This window comes from Rhipicephalus sanguineus, chromosome 5 (assembly GCF_013339695.2).
Source record: "Rhipicephalus sanguineus isolate Rsan-2018 chromosome 5, BIME_Rsan_1.4, whole genome shotgun sequence".
In the NCBI taxonomy this organism is placed as follows: Eukaryota; Metazoa; Arthropoda; class Arachnida; order Ixodida; family Ixodidae; genus Rhipicephalus; species Rhipicephalus sanguineus.
Genome location: NC_051180.1, coordinates 80,337,804 through 80,354,322, shown reverse-complemented (window position 1 = coordinate 80,354,322; position 16,519 = coordinate 80,337,804). Strand labels below are relative to the sequence as shown.

At 49.1% G+C, this 16,519-nt stretch overlaps 1 protein-coding gene across 4 annotated transcripts in view; it reads right to left on the bottom strand.

Moving 5' to 3' along the window:
- The window catches only part of LOC119393835 (mothers against decapentaplegic homolog 6), a 243,782-nt gene extending 231,617 nt beyond the window's left edge, over positions 1-12,165 (bottom strand). For all 4 annotated transcript variants that reach the window (XR_007416383.1, XR_007416381.1, XR_007416382.1 and 1 more), the window contains exon 1: positions 11,258-12,165. Coding sequence is in view for 1 of the 4 variants with exons in the window: in XM_037661016.2 (XP_037516944.1) it covers positions 11,258-11,699 (442 nt within the window). In the remaining 3 variants the exon portion in view is untranslated. The remainder of the gene's footprint in view (positions 1-11,257) is intronic.
- Positions 12,166-16,519: the final 4,354 nt, after the last annotated feature.

Here is a 16,519-nt window from a genome sequence, read left to right as displayed (position 1 = left end):
TCACTTCATTTTCAGATGAAACCGCACGCATACATGGATGCCATGTCCCTTTCGAGGCAAACTGCTCCTCGCGGCGCCCTGAGAACGATCTTTCGGATTTCGTGGCAGCGTAACCCCCGCTGAGTGGGGTGCGCGTCGCGTATGTAAAGTAAAGCACGCGTTTGTGTGACGCCGAAGGACAACAGCGATGAGGGCTATCCTATTACCATCGCTGTCAATAACAACTGTCACGCTGGCATGGAGTGACGAGGGCGGGCGTACAGTTTCCGGCACTGAACACACGTGTGGTCTGTGGCTCTAAACGGCAAACAGTTCCTGGAAAGCGTAAACAGTATGAAGGGAGTTCATAGCAATCGTATTATTAATATACCGCCCATTTAAGCGGCTAGACATACAAGGCACTGGCATCAAAACGAGTGCAGGTCTATATTTATATATACGCAGTGAAAAACATATCACTTATTGAGACGATTCGATCGCGGACTCGACTTTATCAAAGGTCCGTCCCCAGTTTAAACAGCAGAATAAATGTTATGTGTTTGTACTGTGATTATTTATTCATATCCTTAACCGAATAGGCAGGGATTCTCTTCTGAAGCTCTCTCCCCCTCTCTCGCAGGCGTGTGTGTGTGTGTGTGTGTGTGTGTGTGTGTGTGTGTGTTGTGTGTGTGTGTGCGTGCGTGCGTGCGTGCGTATTTTTACACCCGAATACGGCATGGCTCATGAATAATCATATCGTGACTTTCGCATGCAATGCCCTGGAATTTAAAATATACTAACATATGGCACCGCCATTTCAAAAGCACACAACGCGCTCTCCTGATGATCTCCAGTCACGCACACTGGGCTAAAATCCGAAAGTTACGCTAGCAATTCGTGGAGCATGCATCTACGTGGAGCGAGACTGTGCGTCACGTGCCGCTGACGTATTCTTTTTTTCATGCCAAGGACGAAAAAGAAAAATGTTATGAATGGAAACTTACACTAGAGCAAAAAAAAAGATCAAGTCACGCAATCCATGGGCCACGCGGGAAGTCGACGCCCCTCTTACATTATTCTTCATTTACCTTGACCACACCGGGGCATGTCATTTACCTTAGTAACCTACTTCACCTATACTGTACAAGTCAGATTAAAAAAAGAAACTGTTCGTGTCTGCACAAAACACTTGAATACTAGGGTCAATATTCCTATTTCCACGCCGCGACGCAAGTGATTCAAGGCCGCGGACTACATAAGTTCCTCTGAAAAAAAAAAAAAAAAAAAAAAACTTGTTTTTTTCGCCGACCACACCGCTTTCTTCATCTCCGTCCCGGCTTTTGCCCTCACACACATACAGAGAGGCTCGTGATATACTGCCCTAACATGCGCGCGCGTATTCATCTTGTGACTCGCACTTGCGTATAAGGGCCCCGCATGACTCACACGAACAGCTTCACAATGATCTTTCGTGAAGCGGGTATACAACAATGGCAACAGCTCCGGACTTTCTTTCTCTTCATTTCCTTTCCTTTCGCCACAATGTCCCTTTATTCATGATGAAGCCTCTCGCAACCGAATACTGCATTGATTTAGCAACGAAGTAATGTCGAAAGACCGCCTTAATTCTTGATATTTTTCCCCCCCCGTCTTCGTCGTCTTTTAAATATAAAGGCGTCGGAATACGCTACAAAACGACGCCAAGTCGAATGCAAACAGGGATCACGTTTCGTATACTACAGTCACCTGTGCTTGCGGTTCAGGCGCAGCACCCCACACACACCAATCGGGAACCCTTCCCCTTCGGGAAAATAGGAGCAAGTGAAGCTTGGCGGGTGTCTGCCTGACGTAGTAGTTTTCTTTCTTTCTTTACCATTGCGCAATGCTCCCTCCTAACTTCTTGCTTCCTCCTTGCGGGGAATCGGACCTTCATTCACGTGCTTAGCAGCGCAACACTTCTGTTCCTACAGGCAACAACGGCGTCCATCCGTTCGTGTACAGGCAACAATGAAATGTGTGGCAACGTGAAATGACTAGTCACCTCGATAGAAGATCAGACTGCCATATCAGAAACGGATGATTGGCGACAAGCCTATGATCGAGAGAGCATCGATTATAGGAAAACGGCGCAAACAAATACGCATGTCACAGGCCCATTTCTGTATACTGCCGGTTTTAAATGCGAAGCATTTCTTAGCGAACCTTTGGCACTTTGAGCGTTTTTCTTTCTTTCTTTCTTTCTTTCTTTCTTTCTTTCTTTCTTTCTTTCTTTCTTTCTTTCTTTCTTTCTTTCTTTCTTTCTTTCTTTCTTTCTTTCTTTCTTTCTTTCTTTCCGCCTACGTCTGGGTGCTCTCATGATCGCCTCCTTAACTTGGTGTAGACCAAAATTGGCAGGGGAGGGTAAGAGGATTTGACGAACATGACTGTCGGGTCATGACATGAATAACGTGACAATCCTGTCGCGTACGTCGTCAAGCCCTTTCCTCCAGACACGTGTGGAACATACCCTTTTACCACGGGCTGCGGGGTACGGGTATGCGCCACAGGTGATTGACAGTTTATATCTACACAGGAACGGCGAGAACAGACATTGGTAATTTTAATGCGAGAGCGTTAAGAAAAACTGACACCGGCAGCGTTGACCCGACGAATGGAAAGAATAAAAATTAGGATCCCAGCAGGAATCGAACTCAAGCATTCTGCGTGGCAGTCACGTATTCTACCAAAGAGCCACGCCAGGTGTATAAACTGGCTGGACCAAATAATCTGATTTTACAAGAAAGCAATAAACACTACATATGTACTCCTACGATACAGGCGTCATATCAGTTTAACGTCTGAGGTTCCAGTGTTGGCCCAATAAACATAGCATTTGCATTCCTATGATTCAGCAAGCTATATTGAAGCATTGATCGATCCCGGAGGAGTACATTAACGAAAGTTACGCCTGATATTCGCATGACTGCACCAGAAAATGGAGTTAGTTTCGAGAATGCTGATGTATGTACTCCAACGTGAAGGATGGCGTTACGTCGCACCGCAAACGCCAGTGTTGTCGACGTGCCTGGTAAGCCCACGATATGCACACAACCTATACACACTTACAAGAAAGCATGGATCCACCTCGTAACGCTTGGCTCAAAGCCAAAAAAAATGCAGCATAGAACTACTCGCTGACTGCTTCGCATGAACGCGATTCCCACAACGCGTGGGATCTGCCGAATTTTTTTTGTCGCGTACTATACATCGCCGTCGCCACCATCAATCTGTAATTCACAACAAGCTTCGCTTGAATAAAGCGGCAAATATCCTTAAAGGGACACTAAAGAGAAACAATGAATCGGTTCAGATTGATAAATTGTACTTTGAGAACTATTATGTCGTTAATTTCGCCATCGTAAGTGTAATTAATAAGGGAGAAAATGAAGTTCAGAGTTTGATTCTTAAATTTCGCGCCAAGATCTCCACGCGTGAAGTCGCGGATTTCAAAGTGCATTTATCGTATTTTTGAGCCATTGGCTAAAAAAAAAAAGTTCCTAAAACTTGGTACGTTAACTACATGTTAACCCATTTTCTTTTTGCACGATTTCTCGCTTACTAAGCGTCATCCCGCAGCAAGCGTGGTGTTTTTGGTATCGTGGAAGAGTAGTTTACTAATACGAGAAAAATCGTTTTGCTCTTTCGTGTCCCTTTAAGAAAAAGACTGTTGCAGTCTGCAAATCAATTTACGTAGTTACTAACAGGAAACTGCAATTTTGTCTAATCTGTTCTTTTTAAATCCTGCACGTGTACGTTGAAATATGAAAAGTTATTTAGGGCATTAACTTATCATATAGATATACCCGCGAGCACCAGTTGTTATGGTGGCTCCATGCAGTGTCCTTCGTCAGCATCATTATCAGCCTGCAAAGGCGTGCCAAATTAAACGTTGCCATTGTGTAAGTCTTCAGCCATGCATGTTTCGAAATACAGGTGAAACTGCGTGGCAGCTTATGTCCACAAAAACATTATTTCCTTTTTTTTTTGTATGTGTGGAAGTAGATAAGGACTTCACGCTGATCCGGGCTACAAGCACAGCTGATGGCCGCGGAAGTCAGACAACGGATTCATTTTTAATATGGTATTAACGCGTGTGAATAGGTCACGGTTGTGCAACGAGGAGCGTGGACTTTTTGGAGGTGGTCAATTCTAGATGATAAGTGATAGGAGGGGACTGAACGAACTGCTCACGAATATGACTTCAACTGCTGACCCGAAGGTCGCGGGATCGAATCCCGGCCGCGGCGGCCGCTTTTTCGATGGAGGCAGAATGCTAGAGGCCCGTGCGCTTAGATTTAGGCACACGTTAAAGAAAGAACTCCATGTGGTCGAAATTTCCACTACGGCGCCTCTCATAACCATATCTTGGTTTCGGGACGTAAAAACCCAACAATTGTTATTACGGAGATGATTCTGCAATGGTAAATGTTATGAAAAAATGTGCCACTTGGTACACTTAGCTTCTCTACCGACCCCTGACGGTTTACTGTGCATGACCGTTTATACGCTCTGCAGGGCCGTACAGATTCTTGCAACCCCGCGCGATGTAGTGCATACATACGACAAGGAGCATGCGGAGTATATATTGTGGCTGCGAAGAGAGCAATACACAATGGATGGTGCAGCGCGGACCTATATATAGCTCGGCGCGTGTGCTCCATATAATACATAGACGCATGTAACTTATGCGCCGCAGCAGATAATCCATTTCTGTTCGTGCATCGGGTCAGTGAAATAGGACGGGGACTGGTACAAAAATACTGAAAAGTGAAAGCGCCGAGCCGTTGTAATATATTGCACGACCGTGACATAATCCTTGCTTTCTTCGGTGTATTGCAAAAGCGGCAGCCGCTGCGCGCCTCTTGTCCTGACTGTCGAACGACGAAGGAATGTTGTAACCGCGGTGGTTTTTAGTGGAGTTATGCTGTATATGGCTCCCATAGTAAGGCATAGTTGGAACAATGCACTCACTACAACTGTAACGTACATTCATATTTTGCAGGCGAATGCAGTGTGATCGTACTTGGTAATAGTAATAACTATAGCAGTGCTTTTCTTTTTTTTTTAACCATCACGGCGCCCTATAAGGCAATTTTGCGAGCGCTGATTAAAGGGACACTAAAGAGCAAAACGATTTTTCTCGCATTAGTAAAATAGTCTTCCACGATACCAAAAACACCGCGTTTGCTGTGAGAAGACGCTTAATAAGCGAGAAAACGCGCAAAAAGAAAATACAGGTGGCGACGTCACCTTGGAATTCCCGCACTATTTGCCGTGACGTCACATATTTTTGACGGCGCCTGCTTGGGCCTACGTAGTTCCTAATCGGTTAAATCGAAGTACATTGTCCTCTTGAGGGGGCCAGAGACTTTACATAACGAGTTTGTGCAAATTTCGTTGAGCCCGTGGCGCCAAAACACGTAAAATGCTCTTGGAAATCTTCTACGTCACGAATTACAAAGTTCGGCGCGAAATTTAAAAATGAAACTTTGAACTTGGTTTTCTCCTCTAATAATAAACCTACACAAGAGTTCTCCGAGCACACTTTATCAATCTAAACCAATTCATTGTTTCTCTTTAGTGTCCCTTTAAGCGAATAAGCACTTTCTTATGTATTTACTAAAATTGCATACTGCTAAACAAACGTAAAGATGGTAGCCAACAGTTGGAACACAGCCTATTTCGAACATTATCAGAAAGTTTAAACTTTCGTCACCAACCTCGAGGAAATACAGAAGCTGGCTTTGTCATAGAAATACGTTTTTTTTTTTTTTTCTGTCCTTAAATGTTCACTGTGCGAGCCTATGATAATACATCTACCTCGGAGCGCTATGGGTACGCACACACGAAGTTCTTCATACTAAGACATGTCGTGCAAGAGAGGACAATTATGACGAACACGCGTGGACGATGCAGCTGAGGGGTGGGCAAATGTAGACATGCATCTATGTGCACGTGCATGTGGTTGAAGAGGACGGCTCTATATATCTAGTATTATATCCGCTTCTTGTTACAGGCAAATCTAGACATGCACATAATATGCTCGTGTAAGCGGCTGAAGTGAACGGCTCTCTATCGTATTAAATCCACCCTTTGTTATGTCACATTAGTGACTATATGCGTCGTCATCTATACAACAACACGCACTCGTCACAGAGGAACCAAGCAAGGCGATATAAACGAAGGATATACGCAACATGGCCAAGTCTGAGAGTAGCATATATACACTGAAGCATAGCCGTTGAAAAACAAATCGCACGCAATCGCTGGAATGAGAGTGCATGAAGACAGGAACACCCATCATTGGGGTCGAGGTTGGATTAATACAATGTTGCTGCGTTATACAAAAATTCACCAACGTTAACCGACATCTGGCAATACTCAGCCGACATTAGAAGTCATTTAGCCATATTCAAGGCCAACACTATCCCACATTAGCCTACGATTAGGCATCGCATTAGCCATCGTTATAGCCAGTGCTAAACATTACTGCTATGTGTAAGAGTAATGAGCTTGTCGAATTCGGTCAGACATATTCACCGTAAACCTTGTTACACAATTTGGATGGTAGGGGCCCGGGAACATTGTCTACAAAAAAAAAAAAAAAAAACAGCAATGAGGGCGGGGGGAGCACTCTCCTTGGGCGAGATAGACACACACACACACGGTCGCGGCGCGCCGTTGCCGGCCACCGGAATTCATGGTCAGAGGAGGAGGAGGAGGAGGCGGGGAGGAGGGCAGTGCGGGCGCGTGCCAGCAGCCAAGAAGGAAGGCGCCGGAGAAGGCAAGATTCCGAGCACCGCTGCGACGGCTGATTAATGACACCCCAAGCAAGACCACAAGGTCTGTCCAGCCAACGCGCCCAGAGGAAGAGGAGGAGAAGGAGGAGGGAATTACGCAGCAGGAAAGAGAGGAGGAAAGCGACGCGACTCTCATATGAGCATAAGCGTGCGCAGGGTTGCCCTTCAGGGGGGGGCGAAGGTTCGTCGCAGCGCCCCCCCTCCCTATTATGTCAATGTATGCGGCTGCCTTTGCGCCCCCCCTATCGCCCCCCCTACAATGTATAGGGCTGACTTTGCGCCCCCCCTTCTCGCCCCCTTTGCCCCCCCCCCTGCGCACGCCTATGCATATCAGACACTACACGGCCTCTTATATCTTCATTTTTCTTGTTTTATTAATCCCTAGGCCATGCAATAGAGCCCGACGTGTTTGTTTTAGCGCAGCTAATGTGCTCTGCTGTAGATACGAGTATCTACAAATTTCGCTTGTTCAAATAATATTTGTAGCGTAATTATAATAATTATTATTGGGGTCTTGCGTACCCAAGACCACGATATGATTATGATGGACGCCGTACTGGAGGGCTCCGCAAATTTCGGGGCCACCTGATGTTCTTTAGCGCGCATGCCTAAATCTAAGCACACGGACCTCAAGCATTTTCGCCTCCATCGAAAATCCGGCCGCCGCGGCAGGGATTAGTCAATATGCGGAAGAAGTAAAACCGATTCACTCTTTCAATCATGATCGCTGAAAAAAAAAAAGCATACAGTGAGCTTAATTTCACTGTGGACGTCAGCTACAGCGACGTGGTGAGGGAGCCACAGTATCGGATCGTATAAAACTACCGTACCGTATATATGAAAGCTTTGTAACAACGGAAGAGACACGGCAGGAAACAAAAAAGAAAAGAGGCAAAGATGCGTATGAGCGAGTCTGTTCAAAATCCTTGCGCCGCAATCGTATTTGTCTCGGACTTATCGCGGATGCGATGCATAATGTGGAGTGACTTGCAAACGTTGCAGCTGGCCTTCACTTGTGGTCGGGGACGAAGTAACGAGAGAGCCACGTTAAAAGCTCTCCACGGTGCTGCGACAGGAATAAACCCTTACAAAAACGTATGTACACGGTCTACAGACTGTCCAAAAAAAAAGGGTTTAGATAGTCTATAGATTGTCTAAATTAATTTTTTAAGGTAACAGCGTACGGGCAGGGCAAAAAGGACTGAAACGAAACAAGTTGTTCGTCGAGAGAGAGCAGGGGTCTCGAACTAAGTTGTCTCCCGCAAGGGCCGGAACAGGGAAGTAGGTTGAAACGGGCGGGAGAGAGACGTTCAACAAAATGTCAACTAACGTTGCCATTTGAAAGCAGACGTGTCCAGTATTACATACGTCGTTTCTGAAGGGTGTTTGAGGTCAGGATTCGAGAAACATATCGATACCGATATCCACAACGATTGAAACCTGGACGCCGATACTGAAATGCGTGAGACCAGTCACGTCTGTGCAGCTCGTCAACATAATTATTAAACAAAAATTTGGGACGAAGACAGTCATCTGCGGGACGGGCCGCTAGCGATAGGTCCGCAGGCCGCATGCGGCCGCGTGTTTGAGACCTCTGTTATAGAGGGCGTAACAACCACAACACGAGCGCCTTGCTAATCGCCTCCTTTATGGCCTCGCTTACACCATTCACCAATGCTCGAAAATAGGATCTAACATAGCACACAGCTGCTAATAAACATTTACCGAGGCAATAAGGTGGATCGGCATAACGTCAAGGCTGTCCGCATCGCTGCTACAGTTCTTCGTCGCGAATAACAAACGTATCTCGTCGCGTACCAACTACGGAACGAAAAGCTGTTGCGTGCACGAAAGCCGGGCGAACGTCAGTGCGACAGCTGCGTGCGCACTATTAAAAATTCTGTTTGTTTTTTTCTCGCCTCTTGCAATATGCAAGAATACTTCTACTCACTTTCCGCGTACCCTTCCCGTTCGGCTCATTGTTGCAAACTCTCCGGCGATAAAGAGACGTACTTCACGCAAAATTCACCGAGAACGGACAAAAATTCTTCAAAAGCACGGTTACTCGTCAAAACACAGGGGGCACACTCGAAACAGTGCTGGCTGAACACTTCCGCAACTAGTGGAAATTTACGCCGAAACTGCGTGATGCGACAACCCCGTTAAACTTCGGCAAACGACCAGCAATCTCTTCCGTTGTCAGCGAAGCCTTCCAGAGGGCGGGTGGACCAGAAATCCATTCCCTACTACGAGGAAACACTATGGCAAATACATGAGGACGCTCAAGGACCTCAGCATAATAAAAACGCATTGCACAACGACCCCGCAAAAGCTTCCGCAAATAGAAACCGGCAGGGATCGCGAAAGACGCACGTTAGTACACAATTTAGACCAGCACAACGCAGCACGTCAGCGCTAGCCACGCCCCCGGCGCTACTCCAGAGCAGGCGCTTCGTATCGCTGCACACACTTCTCTACACAGAGCAGTAGCACGAACGCCGGAGAAGCTCGTGAGAACAAACCATTGTCAATCAATCAAGCATTCAATCACTAGAGTGAAACTGATTAACTACGATTACGACATGCCAACGGCTCACAGCTATTACGAGCAAAAAACTTCGTAAACTTGGTCACTGCCTTTCAAAATGACGTGAGAGTTCGAAACATGATAATGAAAAAAAACTCATCGATGATTTTTCTCCAAAAAAAAAAAAAAAAGCAGGGACATGCGTGCGGCGAAACCGCGCTAAAACACTCTGACGAAAGAAAGGAAAGTAAAACACGTTTTTTAAGCGTTACTGTCGCCGCCCAAGTCGGCACACTACGACGGAAAAGCGCAGCGAGCGAGTCGCCTTGGTCGCCATTTTTAGAAGCCGCTTGCTCAGCCAACGTCAGGGGCACTATGTTATTTGTTTTCGCCGTCGCTTTGCGTCCCTGGGGTATTTCTTTTCTGTCTCACTTATTTTCGTTCCTTCCGCTTCCCGTCGTGTATAATATACGCGTGTTCCCGCGGAACAACAGTCTGTTTAGCCGAGCGAGGCCAAACGTCTCCAAGACGTCTTGACTCGTCTCACACACGCACCTATGCCAAGACGATAAAAAGCGCTGGCTAAAACTTTTGTTGCGCTCGGAAAATACAGAAAAATGTGATAAAGGCAAATGTGCATATATATTCACGTTTCGAAGGGCTGTAAAACGCACGCAACTGCGCGAGAACGCCAGGACATGACACGAGCCTGCTTTTCTGCTTTTAAAACGAATTGGATTTGGTTCCAAGAACACCGAGGCTTTCGAGCGAAACTGGCTAAGCCGTTGTAAATTTTGCCACGTTTTCCCTTCTGCACAATTTTGGCGCAGTCTTCGCTGACCAGCAGCGTCGTGAGCTGGAAAGCATGTGGGTTTGAGAGCGCGCTGCCAATGTTCGCAAACGCCGTTGAGCTGGCTTGCAGCCACGACAGCTTGCGAATGCCGTTGCAGTCCGGTGCTTTGGAGGCGTGCCTATGTCCATTGGCTGCACCTGCGCCTAGCAAGCAGCTCCTATCCAAACACGCGAGAGTCAGGCGAGCGAACGCCTGCTGTTCCGAAGGCCGTTAACGAGCTTTCTATACCGCTACCACGATCATACAGCTTACTCCCCAAAGCGCGACTGGCTTCACGAAAGACGGGGAAACATATACTAGTGCGACTGGAGACGGAGCTAACGCAAGAGACATAAAAACATGTCACATCCCACCGACGAACACAAAGTATCGAAGCGTCGAGCGATTATCTAACATTCCTCGCACTTCCCAAGGCCTCTCGGAAAGTTTGCTCGTTGCGGGGCCATATGAAGCAAAACGAACGCAGTTGTGTAAGCCGCAGGCAAGCAGGCTGCCCGCTCGTGCGGACAACAGAGCAAGCAATCCACGGTGATCGTGGCTTGGCACAAAATAAACCGTGTAAATGACGTTAATGAATCCCTTTTGGGAGTTGTTTTTCCCGACCAGAGTCCAATAGGCCTCACAACTTCGCTGCGGTAGATATAAAGGCGCGTTATTACGAACATGTGTAGTAACAAACGTCGCTCGACTGTGAGCTTCAGCGCAACAACTACGATTCCATGATTCTAAGTCACTGTTGTCATCCACCCTTTACAGAGCTGATCCCACCTATAATGCCTGGAAAGCGCATCACTCAAGCGCAAGAAAATATTGTATCGGAAACGGCATCGCAACAGAACGCAGGCACGTTGCCCATATGATGCGAAGCGTAGCGAACAAGGCCCTTCCTTTAGCAGTCGCATCTTCAGAAAGCCCGAAGAAGCGAGAGAGTTGAACAATGCGGCTTTCACTCTCTCCCAGATGGCTTACGGCCCACTCTCGCCGCTCCCGGTACTGCGGGAAAATATAAATATACTCTCCGCGCCGATCATACGGAGGAGATAGGGAGGGGAGGCATACCTGGCTTCTGCACCATGCTCCAGTGGTACGGGTTGCAGCAGACCTCGGGCGGAGAGGCGGCCGCGCACCAGGGCAAGCGCTTCAGTTCGTACTGGTGCCGGAGCTGGGGCCAGCGCCAGAGTCGGCAGCAGAGCACGTGCGGCGCCACCACCTCGCGCGGCAACTTGACGTCGTCGTGCGGCAACAACAGACACTCGCAGCCCTCGCGTCCCTTGGTCTGCACCGCCTGCAGCATCGTCTGCAGTTGCGGTGGTTCCAGAAGCTTCAGCATCGACTCGACGGCCTTGCGGTCCTCCAGCGAACAGAAGGCTTCATAGTTGACCGCCGGCGATGCCGCCGCGCACAGCGGCGGCGGCTGCGACGACGCGTAGTACGATACCACCAGGTTGCGGCTTTCTTCCCACAGGCGTTTCACCAATTTGCACCGCTTACTGGCGAACATGAACGCACACCATAGCGCCGAGACGTCCCAGCTCGCCGTGGCATACAGGCCGCCGAGCGGGACGCGCTGCTCACCGCTGCTGTCGCCGCCGCCCCAGTGCGGCCCCGCCGGCCCCCATGGCGGCGGCTCTGGGGCTCGACGGCCGCCCGCGAGCACCGCGCCACATGCACACGGTCGCCACTGCTGCACACTGCTGCCGCCGGGTCACACCGCTAAACACGACCACAGCACGCCGACGAGACACGCTGCTTCTGCTGTGCGGCCATGACTACTGCTGCTGCTGCTGCGACGGCAAGATGCGCCCCCACACGGTAGACGCTGTCGTCCAACAACGATGCTCGGCGCATAGCAAGACGCCGACTGGAGCGTCTGCTGAGACCCCGCTGGCGCCGGCGAATCCTCCTCGCCCTCGGCGCGCCGTCGCGCCCCCGTCGGCGACGGCTCGAAGCGGCGCCGAGGTCAAAGCACCGTTTTTCTGCTGCTGCTGCTGCTGCTGCTGCTGCTGCTCCCCCTCCTCCTCCTCCTCCTCCTCCTCGCCCGGGTTCAGAGTTCGGACTCCGGGCCAGCCTTGCTTCTTCGAGTCCGGCTGCTTTATGCGCGTTGCTCTTGGGCGCACACCGCGATCACTGCGAAAGGAAGCTGGCCGAACTGCTTGCCCGACGACGCATCCGGTTCTCGAGCTCCTTGAGAAGAAGAGGGGGCGTCGGCGAATGCACGCGTGTCGTCGGCCGTCTAGACTGGCCGGCGGCGTTCGCCCCCTCCTCGAAAGCGACTGCGGCGGCTGTGGAGGGCTGATAGTTGCGCAAATGACAGATCAAATTACCTCCAGCTGCCGTGATTACGGCGCTCACGTTCGTTCCTGTTGGTCCTGTTTCATTCGCGGTGATCCTGCGGCTGCTGCCCGATTATTGAGGCATCGCTGCCTTCTTGCCGAACCGCCTCGTTCGTCTGGCCGTGGAGAATGATCTTTCTGATAGTTGGCCCCCTTAAAAAGCAGGAGTAAAAGTAACAGGTGCAGGGGCTCAAGGACCGCTCTATCTTTCGTCGTGGTGAAATGAATCAGCTACTCACGTTCTCCCTTTTTTTTTTCCCCGTTCCCAGGCTTACTTTTGTATATACGACAGGCTACCTCCAAACAGGATGATGGGGCTCCATTTAGCCCGATGTTTGCGCAATGCCCGAAAGTTGCTATGCTTGCATTTCCCGCTGTTACATGTTTTTTATTTGAAGCTTTCCGTCACGGATACCGATAATAATTAACCGGTCAGCAGTCACTCAGCGAAATTAAATGGAGATTTGGCATACACGGGCTATGCTGGCTATGATAGCGCTGGGCACGTAATCATGTACCAACCAGCCCACTTAGGTGTACTCCTGCCGTTCATTATCTAGACTTGCATGCAAAGCATTACTTAAAGGGGTACTGACACACAAATTTTGGCCTCGCGTTCTTTTGCTTCACTCCGCTGCTGGGGGCCTGTTAAACACACGTACGCGTTGCAGCGCGTCAACGCGTGACTTTTTGACGCGGCGTCGCGCCCTCTCCCTATGGAAAGGGAGGGCGCGCAGCTTCGCGAGGTCGAGCCCTCTCTCCCCATAGGGAGAGGGCGCGACGCCGGGTCAAAAAGTCAGGCGTTGACGCGCTGCAACGCGTACGTGTATTCGGGCCTTTAGTCATAACACGGCACATCGTTTGCGGCAGCGCGCGGCAGATAATTAATTACAGGCTCCTCATTACCGAGCAGTCTCAGTTTCGGTTTGAGAGAACTACAGAAACGACAAGCCGCGTGCGACTATCACCACCTAGCGTATGCAACGTTCGACCACGTCAGCACACAGAACTGTGACGCACTTCCGCGCGGTCCGCAGCCAAGACAGCACAAGGCAATCAAGAAGTCCTTTCGAACAGGAAACGGGAAAGTAGTGTGGCAAAAACACGAAACTGTGGCCACGGACTCGCGAGTAGCCGCCGAAAAGTAGTCTGCTGGCGAAAGCGCGGCAAAAGAGAAATGACGACTATGACGGCATCATAACTTGTTGCTGCACCGATGGTGGCGTCGGGGAAGTAGGGGGGTCACCGTCGAGTCACTTTCAAGGGTGTCAATGTCGCGAGATGTGGTGTATATAGATCGCGCACGCGAACTTCAAAATTCATATGAAATACCTCTCACGCTATGTTAGCTGTTCATGTTTTGCAGATGATATACGCATGTTCACGAGAATCGATCTCGCAGGCTATCTCGGCCGCAAAATTTCATATCAGTACCCGTTTAAGCAACGGTTGAGAGAACCAAATAGATTCGTGATTTGACAATTTTCGCTTAATTCTTCAATGTCCTACGGGCAACCTAACATAAAACCGCACAAGAAGACAGCGGAAGGGCAAGGTTCTCCCTGCGCAAATATAAGAAGAAGCGAGCGAGCTCGCCGACGACTTTTAAATGCGCCCGTCGCGCTCCTAGCTCCATCTCGCTGGTAATGAAGAAAGGCTTAGAAGCGCCTGCCGTCTCTGAGTCCGTCCAGCGGTAAAGGGTGTGTATTGTTACGGCAGGCGTAGGGCCCTTCGGGTGCGCAGCGTAGAATACGGGGTCGTGGCATGGCATCCCACCGCTGCCACCACTGTTACGAATGAGGTAGCGTGGCCCATCGCTACCGCCACCGTTATGTTCCGATGTCGTCCCTCAGGCTCGCTGCTGGGAATACGCGTCGTTGCATCCCACCTCTGGAACCGCTGTTGGGACTCGGGTTGCGTGGCCGGTGCGAACACGGGTATGAATTGTGCTCGGAGTAGTCAGTAAGGGCAAGGTGAAGAAGGAAAAGATTTTATGTACAGACTATTTACATATTTTCGCTCTCAGTCAACATGACTGCCAGCCCGACCACGTCAGGAGGTGTCGACTTCCCTCCGTAGGTGTCGACTCCCCTCCGTGTTCTCCGAATTGGGATGTGCCGGCATGTCTGCTCCCTGCATCGCCCTCAGGAATGCTGTTCTCAGTCGTTAGGCAGCGTGAAAGCATGACGACTGGTATCAGCTGTCGGGGCCGGCTGGGCCAAGACGCCGTTTTCCAGGATTCCTCTTTGACGGAAAGTCGGCGACATTGTGGCCTTTGTGCTGAGGCACAACAGTATATAACGCTCGCCGTTAGCTACGTAAAGGATATGCGTTTCGTGGCGTAGTGGTTAGCGCCACTCGCTGCGGAGCAAGAGGGGAAGCATTTTTCTGAATTATTTTTCTTTGGGGCTTTTATATATATATACTTATACATATGCGGTGCATGACGGCGGCGACGGCAAAATCCAGTCGAGAATGTCCATATAATTGCTATCGCAATAATTAGGGTTTTAGATCTTATCGTGATATGATTCTGGTCACTGCAGCTATCGGCCACACGCTGTTTGTTCCTACAAGTGGATATCCGTACGCTATAAAAAACTCTGCTATATCGCTTTCGACCACATTTTAACACAACTTCGTCTTGTGCCAATGCGTGGTCGCTTCTCTCAAAGATATAGGAACAGTTTATCAGAGGCCTGAAGCTGAATCCAAGCAAGTGTAAATGGATGGATGGATGTTAGGAGCATCCCCTTTGAACAGGGGTGGCTGCAAGTGAGCTCTTTACTAGCCTTCTTAACCTGGTACTAATTCGAGTTTTTAATTCTGACTTTTTTTTTCCACAGTTGTACGCCGCCCCCTTCTCCTACTCGTCTCTACGGTAGGTCCATTTATGTTCACAAAACTGTCCTTGAATCCCAACATCTCGGGCAGACTTATTCCTTCCTTGGATATTGGTTTCACATCTTGACATCGAACTGCATGTATATGCTCCACGGTCTCTGGTCCCTTCCCACGTATTAGCGCGATTCGTCCTAAATTCTTTCTGTAGCTTCGCGTTCTCAAACATCCTGATCTGGCCTCTAAAAGCACCGAACTTGCCCTTGAATTGTCACAAAACATTTCTCTTTTTATTTCACTCGTCCCTGCCCAATATACCTCCATCAATCGTTTTTTCTCCATTGCCTCTATACAGCGCTCCGTTTCTCTTTTTCTGATTTAACATTTAATACCCCTTTTTATCACTATGATCACCCGCCTTGTAATATTTACTCGTTAGTCTCCTTGTCCCTCTCGTCCACTGTGTCCACATTTTTCATGTATACGCACCTAAATATTCTAGCTGCCCATCTCTTTTCATCCACGCCTCTCAGCCGTTTTTCGTAGCCGATTTTTTCCCTGAGCTTAGCGAGCTTCGGAAGGATGCCCAATCCCACATCTCCCTGTGCCGCTTCACTTGCCCATCAGCACCCAGTGCCAGCATCCCAACTGCCCTTTGGTTTATCTCAAGTCTCGACTGTACTTCGGATCTCATGCACAGCGCCGATTTAGCAAAAGTTAGCCCTGGCACCGCTGCTCCCTTCCAGATACCCCTGACCACCTCAAACCTGTTGTGTCCCCGGTTTCATTATGGCTGGATTTCTTCTCGTGCCCTTCGCTGTGATTTCATCTTCCTGTTTTGCTGAGTACCTGTTTTCTTCTTTGATCCACGCTCCTAAATACTTAATTATACTCCTCTACTCTTGGTATCTCATCTCCTTGTGCTGTGACTGGACGGTCCGTTGTACCATTAGACACAATTAAACCCGATTTTTTAACGCTAAACTGATATCCAAAAGCCTCACCCGCCTCTCCACGCAGTACATACGCGAGGATCTGATTATCTCTCTGGCTGTCCGCTAACAAAACAATGCCATCCGCGTATATTAAACCCGGTAGTCGCTGCTCAGCAAGCGCACCATGCCGTTTATACGAAAGGTGATAGCCT